The 15,575-nt window shown below is 44.7% G+C and overlaps 1 protein-coding gene across 1 annotated transcript; it reads left to right on the top strand.

Annotated features, from left to right (window-relative positions):
* The first annotated feature begins 4,559 nt into the window (after positions 1 to 4,559).
* On the top strand, positions 4,560 to 14,330 carry CEBPG (CCAAT enhancer binding protein gamma). Its single transcript, XM_070387991.1, has 2 exons — positions 4,560 to 4,773; positions 10,772 to 14,330. The coding sequence occupies exon 2, from the start codon at positions 10,867 to 10,869 to the stop codon at positions 11,314 to 11,316; it is 450 nt and encodes a 149-aa protein (XP_070244092.1). The 5' UTR covers positions 4,560 to 4,773; positions 10,772 to 10,866; the 3' UTR covers positions 11,317 to 14,330.
* Positions 14,331 to 15,575: the final 1,245 nt, after the last annotated feature.

Raw genomic sequence — 15,575 nt, 5'->3', positions numbered from 1 at the left:
TATTTTTTAACTGAAGGATAATTACTTTACAGAATTTTGCTGTTTTCTGCCAAACATCAACATGATTCAGGCATAGGTATACATATGTCCCCTCCCTCCCATCTCCCTCTCCACCCTACCCCTCTAGGTTGTTACCGAGCCCCTGTTTGAGTTCCCTGAGTTATACAGCAAATTCTCATTGGCTGTCTATTTTACATATGGCAATGTAAGTTTCCATGTTAGTCTCTCCATACATCTTACTCTCTCCATCCACCTCCCCTGCCTACTCCATGTCCGTAAGTCTTCTATGTCTGTTTATCCATCGCTGCCCTGGAAATAGATTCATCAGTTCCATCTTTCTAGATTCCACATATATGCATTAGTATATGATATTTTTCTTTCTCTTTCTGACTTACTTAATTCTGTATAATAGGCTCTAGGTACGGATGACACCCTAACTGATAGAATAATGAAATCTGACATGTGGAAAAGTGCTTTATAACAGACATTGACACTATTCTAGTTTAAACTATGTCAGATTTTTCTCTTTCACACATAGGGCCAACTTATGAAATTTGGGGATGTCCTAAGATAACCATTGAGCATCTTAGCTGTTATTCCAAATAGTGCTTCTGAAGGTAAAATTGGAGGTTTAAATCTTGTCCTCCAGGATGCGGATCATAAGATACAGGAAAGAACAAATCAGACAACCAGAGTGATTAAGGCTCCATCAGAGTGGCCACAGTGTGAGCTGGCATTTGAAGCAGACACTGGTGGATTCGTCTGCTCAGTGCCCTCTTGCCCTCTGGGAGCTGCCTCTGCCTTATCATCCACAGCTGCCATGTTAGTACAAGGTGACCTGCTCCAAGCCATTTGACCATTCCAGGGAAGAACACTTGATCCAGCTGGACCAGCCCCCAAGTCCTTGTCTAGGACTTTTATAACAGAAACTGGTAAGGTGAGTGGGCCTTTCTGTAGTGACCAAAGCTTTGAACATTGAGGCCATCAGTGGCTGTGTGAAGAAGGAATAATGTGTGCAATGCCCTAAAATCTTTGACCAAATCCTTCTTTGTGCTAAGCATACTCAGGGTTGGTTTTCAGTTATTTCCTATCAAAAGAGCCCCAACCAATGAGGAATAATTGCCAATCACTGTCATGTAATTGCTAATATAGCACAAAAACCATCTATTGAGACTCAAACCTGTGATAGACATTATCTCAATCCTCAGAATATTATAGCTGTGGTCCAGATCTGTCAAAGGTGGTTAATTTGGTATATTAATTTTTCAGAAACTTTACAGATACACATTTATCATACTTAAATATTATTCTGAGTACTTAAGATACATTTATGGTAAATACTTAAGTTTCCATGGGAAACTTCTATTGATCTGGCTTTCAAATACTAAGAGATTTCAAATTACTAAACTTTTTTTCCATTCGGTGGAAAGAAATGAAATGATAAAATGTGGTAACTAAGGGAACTATCCTTTAAAAAATGCCTTTTGAGATACCCTATCGAGTCAACATCATCTTCAGTATTGTGAATATTTAAGTGCCTGAATCATCAAAGTAATAGTAAGCACAGTGTGACCTTGTTTTGTAGTGTATTGTAGTTTACTATAATTCTGTGGATATAATTGGTTTGTAATTCAGTTATGAGCATCATGGTAATAATAGCTGATACTTCTAAGCTCCTACCATGTATCAGGGGTTTCCCTGGTGACTCAGTGGTAAAGAATCCACCTGCCAATGTAGGTGATGCAGGTTCAATCTCTGGGTTGGGAAGATCCCTTGGAGAAGGAAATGGCACCCACTCCAGTATTCTTGCCTGGGAAATACCATGGACAGAGGAGCTTGGTGGGCTAAAGTCTATGTGGCTGGAAAAGAGTTGGACACGACTTAGCAACTAAACAACACTAACAACAACGTTGTATCAGCCAGGCTGTTCTAGGGCCCTAACTTTTATCAACTCTAATTCTCACAGCAATTCTATTGGATAGACATCGTTGGTCTCCCCATTTGCAGATGAGACAGAGGTTAAGTTATTGGCCTGAGGTCACACAACCAGTAAGAGGTGCAGCTGTGAACAGAACAGCCTGACACTAGAGTCCATATCTGTTAGGTAACTAAGTAGTTAATCGCAGTCGCTCTCAGGTAATTAGCCTATTCAATTATAGGAGGTCTTACTTCTCAAGTCCTTTGGAGGGGATTTTAAGGTACTGCTGCTGCTGCTGCTAGGTCACTTCAGTCGTGTCCGACTCTGTGTGACCCCAGAGATGGCAGCCCACCAGGCTCCCCTGTCCCTGGGATTCCCCAGGCAAGAACACTGGAGTGGGTTGCCACTTTCTTCTCCAATGCATGAAAGTGAAAAGTGAAAGGTACTACTTGATTACAAATTCTCTGGATTTGTAGACTGTGTATTGAGTATCAGTGAGGCAGAGATATATGCAGGAAATTTTTCTTCGATTGTAGTGGCTTGGGTCCCTGTGACATGCAAGAAATTTGTGGATCTCCTTAAACTAAAAATAGCTCCACCAGGCTCTCCTCATTTCCTTACGATGAGAGCAAGTCTTTCAGAGGATTCCCATCTCTCTTAGGGTAAGAATCAGATTCCTTCCCAGGCCACAAGGTCCTGTCCATCTCATCACTCTCCTCCAGGGCACTGTGCTTTAGCCACTCTGGCTTTAAATTTCTCCCATCTCCAGACCTTTGGGGCTTCCTTGGTGGCTCAGAGGGTAAAGAGTCTGCCTGTAATATGAGAGACCAGGGTTTGATCCCTGGGTCAGGAAGATCCCCTGGAGAAGGATATGGCAACCCACTCTAGTATTCTAGCCTGAAGAATTACATGGACAAAGGAGCCTGGCGGGTACAGTCCACAGGGTCTCAAAGAGTCGGACATAACTGAGCGAATTCACAAGACCTTTAGATAAGTGAGATCCTCTGACTTGAAGACACATTCCCTTTATCTGTACCACTTAGGCAAATCCTACTCATCATACAGGGTTTCCCTAACCCATAGACCAGGTTTGATTCCCTTCTCATAATCTCTTGCAACATCTTGTACTTCTTTCTTAAAATAACAGTGAAAATAGTCATTAGAAAATTGTGTGATTACTGAATGTTTCTAAGTGTAAGCTCCGTGTGGACAGGGACTGTTTGTTGCTGATTCCCAACAGCTTAGCACATAGTTGGCACCAAATAAATACGTGTAAACCGAGTAGAAGAAAGAATTACCAGCTACCAGCTGAGGAGGAAATAAATACTCTAGTCTCCTTGGCATTGACTAGACCTGCTGAATGTGGAAGAAGGCCTGCCCAGACAGACAGGCAGAATGCTGGAGCAGCTTGGCAGAGTGGTTAGCAAACCAGAGGATACGTGAACCTACCCATAGTTTATTTTTTATACAGTTTTTTAAGTGATTAGGAAAGAGTGGGTGTAGTTATGATTTTGTGAGCAACAAAATCGAATCCAGTTTTAACAGTGCTAAAATCTTGATCAAAGAAATTTCAACTCGGAACACTAAGGACCAAAGTTAAAGAACATAGTGTTTTTCATGATTCTGTGTCATTCTACCAAGTGTGCTTCTGTGGTTATCAGTGCTCATTTGCAGTTGCCTCCCTTTTGATTTTTATTATCTTTATTTTTTTGCAAATATTTTATCATCTCTTCACTGATTCCTCGAAACAGTCTTATGCGATGAGCTGGTGCCGTGGCCTGGGTGATGAAGAAACGTTTCCTCTTTCAAAGACTCCAGTTTTTGGACGATAAGAAGTGCTAAAGAGGAAGCAATCAAACCTATCTGCCTTCACCCTGAGCGCTGCTTCCTGGTCTTGATACGCTTTCAGATTCTCCTGTGAATTGTCTTAGATAAATAAGGATGGACTGCCATCCATTTTTTGAGATCACGTCTCTATTCACCTGGAGGACAGTACAGCACAAGAGAATGGATCGTGGAAATGCATTCCCCCATAACCACAGTCTGCACCAATGTGACATCAACACTAATCCTACGTTGGGAAAGTTTTGCTCCCTTCGTCTTTCAACAAGTTCGCAGCTGCCTTCACCGCCCTGAAGTCCAGGTCTTCTCTCCAGGCTCCCTCCGAGTGGTGCTGGCAGTTGGCGGTGAGACGTCCGTCGGGCGCCCAGCGTCCCAGGAGGCGAGCCTGGTGGGCCGTCCCGGGAAACTGTTCCAGGGAGCGACGCCGAGGCGGGGCTCCCCGAGGACGTGGTGAAACTAAAACAGAAATCGGTGATTCAAAACATCATCTCAGGAAATTGTGCTTTCCAAAGACAGGTGTTCCCTTCTCGAGGCTACTAATTGGTTCTCCAATTTCCACCGAACCTTCCCCGCTGTCGGCCGCCCACCCCTCGGAGAGCCGCCCAGCGCGCTCTCCCGGGGAACCCCGGGCAGCCTCTCCCGCCGGCCCCGCCTGCCCCGCCGAACCGTGGGATACGCCTCCGCCACGTGCCCGCCTCCCGCGCCTAGACCTCCCGCAATTGGCTGGTGACCCTGCCCGTCGCGGGGGGAAGGGCGTGTCCCCCGCAAGACGGCGCTCCCATTGGTCACGACGGCAGCGGCCGCGCGCGCGGACCCGGCGAGGAGGGGAAGCCGGTGGTGGTGGTGGCGGCTGCGGCGGCTGCGGCGGCGGAACGGGCGGAGGCAGCAGGTTTCGTAACCGTCGCTCCTCCTGGCTGACTCTCGGGCTGCGAGGCCTGGGTCGGGTCGGGCCGCGCCGTGCGGGGCCGCTTGGAGTGGAGGCCGCCTGGGAGCGGGCGGGCTGGAGGGGCCAGGTAAGGAGGCCGCGGGCGGGCTGAGGGAGGAGGAGGAGGCCGCGGCGCCGCCGGCCGCTCGCGTGGGCGCGGCCCCAGCCCGAGGAGACCCAGCCCGGCCCTGGGCGGCCGGCTTGCTGGGAAGGCCCCGCGCGGCCCGCGGCGCGGGCGGCGGCCCCGCGCGGCGTCTGATGCAACCTGCCGGCAACACTCGGCGGGGCCGCTGAGCTCATCCCTGGCCCCGGCCCAGCGCCGCGGCGCCACCCGCCGACCCCCGCGTTCCCCCGGCGCCCCTGCTGCCGGCCCGGGACGGGATGCGAGCCCGGCTGTGCCCCACTCCAGAACCCGGCCCTCTTGTTTCTGCAGTGTGACTAGCCAGGCTCGTATTGGCCCCTGGGGATAAAGGGTGTTCCCAGAATAGCAGAAGGTGGATCGCGTCCTGTTGAGTGCCACCTGGGATTATTTCCTGCAAGTCCTAAACGGCTCGGTGTCGGGCAGTCGGGAATCCAGTTCAGAAGATGGTAGAAAAGTAGGCAGGGAAAGCAGTTGATTTTGAAATATATGACTTTACTCAAATAATATTGTGTTTCCTTATGGAGCTGTACTTCGAATATATACCCTGCGTTGACTGTTGAGCACAGGTTCGATGAACGTGCAGCCGCCAAGAGTTGAATAGCAAAGAGGAGGGCAAGAAATGAAGCACTTCATTAGCGTGTTTGGAGGGAACACAGGAAAACTGCTAGCCGAGGTGCCTAGGTGGAGAGGATGGAAATGCATGTTTGAGGGGAAGGAGAATCTGTTCTTCGAAGTAAGCTTGTGGGTTTTTATTCTTCAGAAGGTTTAATTGCTTGGCTTTCCTCTGATCTGAGGTTTGTGCTGTCATCTAGCATCTTACATAAAATGTGTCCGTTTCAGAAAGGTGTTTAACATTGGTGGGTTACCCAAAAGTTGGTAGGTCTCTCTCCCAGGATACGCTGTCAGTTGAATTCTTGTTTGAAGAGATTATCCTTTAATTCAGGTAGGATATGGGATGCTCAGAGACACATTTGAAATAAAATACTATGGAGGCTTGCTTTACTAAGAAATTTAGTCTTTAAAAGCCCTTGATAACTAAAAGTTAAAATCTGGTCAGCTGTTACTACTTGAGTAGTATTTGGGATAAGCTATTCTTAAAGTTGATTCACTGTTTTGGAAAAACTTAGTGTAAACAAGGCTAAATAATTACAGGATGCTAGTGAGCTGAAGAACTTTTCAGTTTCTTGAGTCCTACTTCTGGTGGGCACACTTGGCAGATTCAGCCATTTTAATACCTGCCTGAAAAACATAGGTAGAACCTAAACTTAATTTTTTTTTTTTTACCCCCAGAATATCCTCTTAACTTCTCAAGATCGTGTCATAACCCTCGGCAAAGTTGTTGATCTTGGACAGGTAGTTTCATCCCTAGGGATTTAAACAGCACCTGGTGAGCCCTAGGTGAAGATGAATAGGGCAGAATTCATGTGGCTGAATTTGGTGTTATGGCCTAAGATTGCCCCACCTGATCACAGAAATGGTAAACACAGGTAGTCACGATTCCATGTTTCTTGTGTGTTCTTAGGCCGGGGGTAGGGGATGCTCCTGTGGGTTCTTATGCTGATAGGTACATTGGTCTCCTACCTTTTTGGTTTTCCCGACCAATCAGTAAAAAGAAAAAGAAAAAAGAGCATGACTCTAAAAGATGTATATTTATAAACAGTGTGGTGTGTTATTAATAGTTGGTGTGTGTTGTAAATGACACCAAAACTAGAGTAAAACGATGACATTAAAAAAAGACAAAAGATATTTTCTTCTCATACTCCAATGGACCACTTATAGGCTCCCTGAAGGAGTATACTCGTTTGTGGACCCCTGTTTTGGGTCATGAAGCCAGCATGGCAAATGCGTAGAAATCCTGCTCATTTGGGTGTGTGTTAGGGTTTGACGGCTTACTTCACTTCATTTGTAGTACTGAGTTGCCAAACCCTGGCAACACATGCCTAAGAACTTGAGGGTGTGGAAAAACGTAACTGGACAAAGTGGAAAATAAAGGTTCTCAACTGAATGAAGCAAAGACCAGACATGAATGACCTTCACTGTAGAGGCTGGGGACTAGAGTAGCAAATGTTTTTATTTTCCTGTATACCTTTAAGACAGACCGAGAACTTTGGATCGTAAGACTGTGTGTATCTTGAAAAGAAAGTGAAAGTGAAGTCGCTCAGTTGTGTCCGACTCTTTTCGACCCGGTGGACTGTAGCCCACCAGGCTCCTCCGTCCATGGGATTCTCCAGGCAAGAATACTGGAGTGGGTTGCCATGCCCTCCTCCAGGGGATCTTCCCGACCCAGGGATCGAACCCAGGTCTCCCGCATTGCAGGCATCTTATCTTAGTAACACTCAATTTAATTATGGGTATCTTAGTAACACTCAATTTAATTATGGTTGTTTTAAGAGATTTTTAATGCTAGAGAATCTTATTTTTATATCAGACACTTAAATAAATAAATGTTTTCTCTGAGCCTTTTGAGACTGTATTCAACAAATGTTTCTTGAGCACCACCACTGGATGCTGGGCGTATGGTGATAAAGATGGAGGCCTGCCTCTAGCTTATTCTACAGGGAGCCACACTGTGGAGCTGGCATTGACAGAGAAACTAGGGGAATAAATTGGACAAAAGCACCAAGTGCAGACCATTTAGGGGAGTGATGTTGGCTTCCAGTATTGTTGAGGGGTGATGAGAAAGGGAGCTGGGCCTGAAGAGATTTGATCTGTGTGTGGAAGCCACAGAAGAATATTCAGTGAGAGGCTGCGACACACTCAGGTTTGAGTGTTCAGTTGCTCTGGAGACAGTGGCTGGGGGGAACATTGCTGCCGCAGGGCAGGCTATGCCCCTGAGAGATGGTGTCAGCCTCAGGTGACTGTGGCATAGACTGGAGAGGGGTGGTGGAGTAAGGTGTTTTGGGGGAGACGGGTGGGTAGAATACCAGTAATACCAATGATTTGAACAGATTTGGAACAAGGGACAAATATCTGGATATTTTGGAGTGTAGATCTTCATTGGGGATATTGGAATTAAACATTTATTTGGGAAGGAGGAGAGGAGGAATATCTCATTGTATATATATGGAAAAAAATGACAAGAGGGCTAGGAAAATGCTTGAGACATTTATTGTCCCAAGTGAAACTTGAGAAAATTTTGATTTTGCTGTACTCATTCTAACATTTTGAGTTTTCAGTGTATCCCTGATTTGAATGAATGTCACTTGATTTAAGAAATTTGAATTTAAAAATGGTACCCACTCAGTCCATCTTTCTGAAGATCTGTGGTTGGTTTGTGGCAGTGGCTGTGAAACGTCAGTGTCACCAGAGTCGCTTGCGGGTCCTGTCAAGACGAGCGCTTAGCCCTGTTCTGAGACTGCTGGTGCCTGCGTCTGGGGCAGCCTGAGCATTTGCATGTCTGCCAAGGGGATGCTGATGCCGCTGGTTCAGGGACCGTGCTTTTGGGAACTGCTGCGTTTCAGTTTTCCTTCTGCCTCCTGCCAGAGGGATTCACAGCAAGGAAGCAAGGTGCCGCCCTGCTTCCTGTGGACTGAACTTTGGAACTGCATTTGTCCACGTAGGAGCCAGACTTTCTCGTTTAGGGTTGAACATCCAGATTTGAAATAAGCTTATTTTCCTTTGTAGGTGCTCATTAAATGTTTGTGAAAGAAACAAAAGCACAGATAACAGTGTAAACTGCAGAACTGTAAACTGTATGTAGCATTTCGAGGTAGCTGTTTTACTCAGTGTAAAAAATAAAATTGGCAATCTGTTTGGAGTAAGTCTTAGCCCCAGTTAGCTCTTTGACCCCCTTTCCATGGTGGATAACTCTTCACCTTGAGCACTGCTTTCTTGGCTTGTCTTTGGTTGGGGAAATAAAAATAACTCCTTTTTTTTTTAATCTCCCAGTTTCCCTTTCTTACATATTTTACCAGTTTGATGATTCCTGTTTGTTTTACAAGCCAAGGACTCATTTTCAAAACCTTGTCTGCTGAGTTCAGTACCTTGGCAAGATGAGTCAGACAGAGGTGAAAGCGCCCTTCCTTGTTCTGGTGTCTTTGAGAACAAAAGCGGGCATGAACTTCACTAAGTTTGGAGCCTGTAATAAGTGTTTTTGGTGACTGAAGTTCATGGTATAGTGTCAGTGTCAGAGGGCATTTTACATCCCTCCTTTGCAGAGGGGGAAACGGACGCCCAGAGTGGGACGGGGATGTGCGAGCCAGGATGAGAATCGACTTGGTTCCTGGTCTCTACTTCTTTAGATTATTGTTATCTCTGAGTTCATTAGGGATTAACTTTAAAGACTAACAACCCAGTTGGTATATAGAAGATAAATAAGATGAACATAATCATTGATTGTTGAGATAATCCCAGGAGAGGTGTTAAACAAGTTCTTAAAAATTGAGTAAACACTTCACTTTAGACCAGTAGATAGGCAATAGTATAGATGGCCAGTAACACTATTAATGCTAAGTGTGGTGCAAATTATACTGAACTGCCACTTTTCAACTGGAAGAAAAAATAGGCAACATGATAAATTATCAAGGGAAATTGTGAAATATTCATTACTGAAGATAAACTTGGAGTAGATATCCATCATGGTTTGGAAGGAAGCTTTTGGTGTTTCCTTAGTACCGAAGTGAGAACAGATGACCCCTCTAGCTCAGGACTGCCTGTGTGGCCTGAAAAACAATGGAAAGCAACGATACATGGCCTTTTGAAAAACGGCCAATACAGAAATGACTCGCTAAAGGTTTGGGCGAAGCTTTTCTTAAGAATTGTGAGGTGTACTCATTTGAAGCTGTTCATGGTTGTGGCTTCAGGTTTTTCCACTGATGCAGTTTTGTGGAAAGAGAACGGGGTCGTTTTATGGCTCCTGCACTGCTTCCTCCGTTTCCAGCAGCGTGTGACTTCTTGGTGGGCATAATTCACTCAGTTTAGACAATCTGTCTTGAAGTGGCCTCGTGATGATAGGCTAGGTCTGCTTTTGACACATCTTGAGGCAGTTTTAGGACCAGCGTGGATTCATAGTAATCCGAATATGACTGGTTTCTGAAACTGACTGTTTCTCGTGGCAGCGCTGCAGATTTGGCCTGCCCTCTGTGCTGCTTGAGCAGCGTCAGCCGGGTGTAGGCCTGCCGCTGCCCGGGCTCTTGGTGCAGCCTGACTCCCAGCTTGCACCTCCTTGGATGCATCATCAGGGCCTTTGTTTCTCTCCTTGTGGCATCAGGTTGACAGTGTTGAGATATGTTTACGAGTTATGTCAAGAATTAGGAAAACACTAGAAGCTTGATGAGATGGGGAAGCAAACTGGGTGTCTCAGAGCTCCTCAATGAGCCAAGAAACTAACTTAGGAAATCTCTGTAAACTACCGTCATTTGAGGTCATTAGGAAAATAAAAACAAGCCAAAAAACACATTTTCAAAGTATCCCATACAGATACGCTTTGGGAGAACAGTTAGGTCCTTGATGGCTCAGTCTCTGCACATTGGAGTAAGGGCCACGCAGAGACGGCAGTGCAGCGTTCCCGAGGAGGCCGGACTGGGCGCTCTGCTCCCGCCTTCTGATTTGACTTGGACCAGCAGTTGAGCCATTGCCCCTCTTTTATTGCACTCTCTCCCCTGTTGTAATTGTTCTCTCTCGCAGACTGCCAAGGGCTGTCATTCATATGCGCCACCTAATTAGTGACACCGCTTTGTTTTTTCCTCCCATTTTTGATAACAGTCACAGATGGGCAGTCCCCTCAGGGACTCAGGTGGGTTAAATTTGGCCGTGTGGTGCCTGTGTATTACTTACTTCTCTAAATTACGTGACTTAGACTTCTGAAACATGGGAACAGTTGGCAGTTGTTGTAGACGCTTCTCAGCATAGTCAGTTAATACTGGCCTGCTGTTAAGTACATGCGAATTTGATCTCATTTGATCTTGTCATTTCCAATATTTTAATGCAGTTTTTTCTTAAATAGGTACATGTGAAGATTTCTTGGCAGTTCAGTGTGGAAACCATTGATCACCTTGTCTTCATTCTGCTTGTTCTGTGTTGACAAGGGAGCGTGCCCAAATGAGCAAGGTATCGCAGCAGAACAGCACTCCGGGCGTGAACGGAATAAGTGTCATCCATACTCAGGCTCATGCCAGCGGCTTACAGCAGGTTCCTCAGCTGGTGCCCGCCGGCCCTGGGGGTGGAGGCAAAGCTGTGCCTCCCAGCAAGCAGAGCAAAAAGAGCTCACCCATGGATCGCAACAGTGACGAGTACCGTCAGCGCAGGGAGAGGAACAACATGGCTGTGAAAAAGAGCCGGTTGAAAAGCAAGCAGAAAGCGCAGGATACGCTGCAGAGAGTCAATCAGCTCAAGGAGGAGAATGAACGGTTGGAAGCAAAAATTAAATTGCTGACTAAGGAATTAAGTGTACTGAAAGATTTGTTTCTTGAGCACGCACACAACCTCGCAGATAACGTGCAACCCAGTAGCACTGAAAATACGACAAATCCTGACAAGGCAGGACAGTAGAGCTCACCCCTTCCAAACTTCACACCTTGTGGCTTGAACATTTAAGGTGGGACTACCTACACCTCTCTCATCAGCGGCTGAACCGCCATTATTCAGAGATCCATTGAAGGTTGTTTTCTAGGGTCAGCCCTGAAGAGCTGATTAGCTAAAAATGTTAGACGTGTAACTTGAATATCTGGTTTTAAATGATAAGGATTTTTGTGGGGATAAAAAACACTTAAAGGTATATGGTAAAAAAAAAAAAAAAAAAAACTGCCCTGGAACCTTGATGTTCTTAATAAATGCTGACTTCCCAAAAAAATGTTTCTTTTTTAGGTTGACAAAAGGAATGGGGAACTGGCAAGTCGTGCGGAAGAGTCTTGGTTTTAATGGATATGGTTAATTGGATGAAAGAAAGCTGAATGCGACCTCTGTTCATCTATTTGTGACTCGTTTCTAAATTATGTATTAAAAATGCTTAGGGCTAATAGAAACCAATCACTTTATAATTTGGAGTGATTTTATGTATAGCATAAACCCTGTTTCAGCATAACTAGTTTTACCCAACAAATACTAGTTTTTTGAATAGTGATGACAAGTTACGTAAAGAAACCCCATTGCATTTTAAAGTCAGTATGCAGCCAACTGGCTTAAAAATAGAAATAGCATTTAGGAAGCAACTAGGTTTTTTAAAAGTAAAAGCAAAGCATATTAGAATTACACTCTTGGGGTACCTTTGGGTTATTAGATTGGCATTATTTTGTTAAAATTAAACAAAACAATGGTTTAGAGAAACTCCGTATCAGTTTTAGCTTCTGCAGACGCTAGTAAGCTTTTTTTTTTTTTTACACCATTTGCACAGCCTGGTTAGTAAATCAAAGCATCTTAACAGTTTATGTCCACCCAAATTGCCGGTTAGGATTTTGAATATTAATTTCAGCAGGTAGTTTCTCTGTTCACATACGTTGCACTGGGGCCGAGGATTTTGAAAGCAAAAAGTTCCTGTGAAGGCTCACTTGTATTTGACCTTAACCAACTGGTTATTAGAAAAACACATGTCAACTCCATGCCATTTCCCAAAATAATAGCCTAACAAAACTTGAAAGTATAAGGTTTAACAGTTAATTTATTTCACTTAAACACATCTTTTTGTATTGTTTTTGTAACATTTCTTAGTTAGTGGGCTCTATTCCAGACTTTTGTACCACTTTTTATTCATTTGTATGCATTTATGTCCCATAAATTATTTAGCAAGAAAATACTGATAAAACTCAGGATATTGATATTTCTGTTGATTACTAAAAAGTGGCAGTCACTAGAGTGGGAATCTCTAGGATCTGGTTATATCAGTGTTGGTAGTTCTGATTGCCGTTGCTTTCCTTTGAATGCAGTTCTAGCTCAAATCTGTTGGAGTCTGTTTTTTTCTTCTTCCAGTGTTTGTTTCTGGACGACCCAGGCTGGTGACAAGAGGCTGAGTCACATCAGACTTAAACAGTTACCAGCTGTCTTATTTGAACGTGGTCATTTTAGGCCGCATTGTTGTTTCACACCAAGACCCTGGGACATTGTAACCAGGATGCAATTCAAGTTGCACCCTCAGGTGGATGCAAGAGTGGTGTCTGTGCCCTTCTGGTCAGCAGGAGACATCACAGTGCCCTGCAGCTCAGCAAAGCCATTAACAAAGGCCAAGAATCCCTTCTGCATGTGACACGAGCCCAGTATTGTCCCATGAGAGCCACCATCCCCGGATGGCTAACTCCCGATAGAGCCAGGAGACAGGATACGGGTTGCTGTTAGGGTCCAACGTTGGTTACCTTGGTTGGAGTATCGATCAACTTGTAGGTTGATAGAGGTTTTAAATAACTAGGAGATGCCCCAGAACCCTGCTGAATCTTCAGTAGCACCTCACTGGGGATGCAGTTAGGTCTCCTGAACCTTCAAGCGTCTATAAGAGGTGCTACAGACATTTTAATCTCTTTATTTACTAAACAGTATCTTTCAGAAATGAATGTCCACATGGAATTTATCCTTACCCATTATATGAAGTGACCTAACTATCTTGGAAAAGAAGCTTTAGGGAAATCATCAGGAATTTGCTCAGTTATTTCAAATAAGAAAGTAAGATTGGAACTTTTGGAACAATTGATTCAAACTTTTCTTTTACCTATGCAAATCAGAACTAGCACAAGCAGTCGTGCAGTTTTATGCATAATGTAAAAAAATGTTAACCATGGCCTTGACTGTCTTACTGAAGTGTTTGGGAATGAAAGGTTTTCATTTGATAGGTTTATCAGTATAAAATGGAGGGAACCCAAGTATGGGGAATGGGCAAGTGTAGAGCTTTGGGAATTGTAAAGGACCTGTAACTCTTTTGTTCTGTAGGTTTCGTATGAACCATTAGGATATGACCTGCCTTTGCTGGCAGGTCTAGTGGTCTAGGAATTAGGCTTCAGTGTAAATTTCTAGCTGCCTCTGAGTCTTCTGGGGTGGGTGCTTTCTGACCAGTCCTGGCTGCGGGTGGTACCAGTGAACAGTGCTTCCTGCTGTCCGGTCCCTTTTAGTTACTGGGGTGTGAGCTCATGCTTTGGACATTCTTACCAAGAAGTAGTAAGATTTTAATAAAATATGACCAGAACTTTGAAATTCAGGTCATGAGTGTGAAATTCTCAAATTTACATAAAGAAGTAGAAGTATGTACACTTTAATGTTTGAGGTTAAAAGGAAGGAAATCATAGCAGCTTTTGATGTTTCTTAATCCCCGTTAGAAGGTTTGAAGCTTTGTACCTGAACAACCCCGTTGAAGCACTAGGAGTGTTTTCGATGCCTTAGAAATAGAAAACTTTTGTCTGACAAAAGCTAGGAAGGAATAAAGTCCATTCTATAGCTGTTAGATCTGCCTCTCAGGAAAAAGTACTTGTTCTTTTTGTTCCTGACTTTCCTCAGTTTGTGAGATAACTCTATTTTTTTAAATATAATTTTATTTCTTTCAATGGATTTGAAATAAAAAAAAAAACTTTGGAATAATGCCTGTATTTCATTGTGGGTTTCTTTGTTAGATGCCAAGAAAGTAATCCAAGTTTGTTCGCCAGCTCTGAGGAGCAGGCAGATGGATGCCTGCGGCCTCTATGTGCTCAGCCCAAGGCAGGGGTGAGGCGGGTGTGGGGGCACGCAGAGGCGCTTTTGTCCCGTCTCTGCTATGCTCAGTTGTGTCCAACTCTTCGCAACTCCATGGACTGTAGCCCTCCAGGCACTGTCCATGGGATTTTCCAGGCAAGAATACTAGAGTGGATTACCATTTCCTTCTGCGGGGGATCTTCCTGACCCAAGGCTCAAACCCATGTCTCTTGGATCTCCTGCATTGGCAGGCAGGAGTTTTTACTGTTGAGCAACCACGTCTAGGCTTCCCTTAATGACGGGAACACAGTTGTCTCTGAATTTAGAGTGCCTCTTCTGTTACGTTCTCTGTCACCTAATGTAAGAGTATATACCAGAACAGAGGGAGCAGAAACACGCATCCTGCTTGGACACCCAGTGTCTCAGAGTGCAGCCTCCACCTTCAGGGTACGAAATCAGTTCTTGGGCTTTGAGGTCGATGGGACATCAAAGTCAAGCCTCTCCCCTCACAGTACAGTGTATAGTACATGCACTGTCTTCATCTGAGTGTCTGTAAAAAGGAATTCATAAATACAAGCCTGAGAAAAGCTGATCTGAGTGTTTCAAGGGAAGACACCATCTAGATCCTTGTCTTCTATGATCCTTCAGTTATTTTCATGTCTTGGGAAATAGATTTCTACTTACTGCATCTTAATGAAAACTGTAGTGCAGTAATGATTTCTGTGGGTAGTACGTCCCATTTCATTTTTATGAATTAGTTGTAAGTTAGCATCCAACAACTTGTCAGGAAATTCTATATCAAGATGGTTGTGAGGGTGCCAGCCCTATTTCAATAAAAGCACTTTAGACCTACTGCTCAGTGGCTGCCTGGGAGTGAAGAGCGCATGTGCCTTTTACACGTTCTAGGAAGAACAGCAACCCTGAATACCCTTTTACTGCAAAGTCCCCGCTCCTCCCAGCACTCCAGACCTGAAGGTTATGCAGGGGTGTCCAGAGAACAGGGCTTGGAAGAGAATGGAGTTGTTAGGCGTCACACATCACACTTGTTTGCAGCCCATTTACCCAAGACTTGCTTCCTGGGAAGCAGCTATTGGACCAGATGCCTTTGTACATCGCCACCTTTCAGCTCTGCCTCCTGAGTCTCCGGACTTCCCCGGCCTCACCTC

Source organism: Bos mutus, chromosome 18 (genome assembly GCF_027580195.1).
Source record: "Bos mutus isolate GX-2022 chromosome 18, NWIPB_WYAK_1.1, whole genome shotgun sequence".
Classification (NCBI taxonomy): Eukaryota; Metazoa; Chordata; class Mammalia; order Artiodactyla; family Bovidae; genus Bos; species Bos mutus.
Note: the sequence above shows the minus strand (reverse complement) of the source record. Positions and strands in the feature narration are given on the sequence as shown.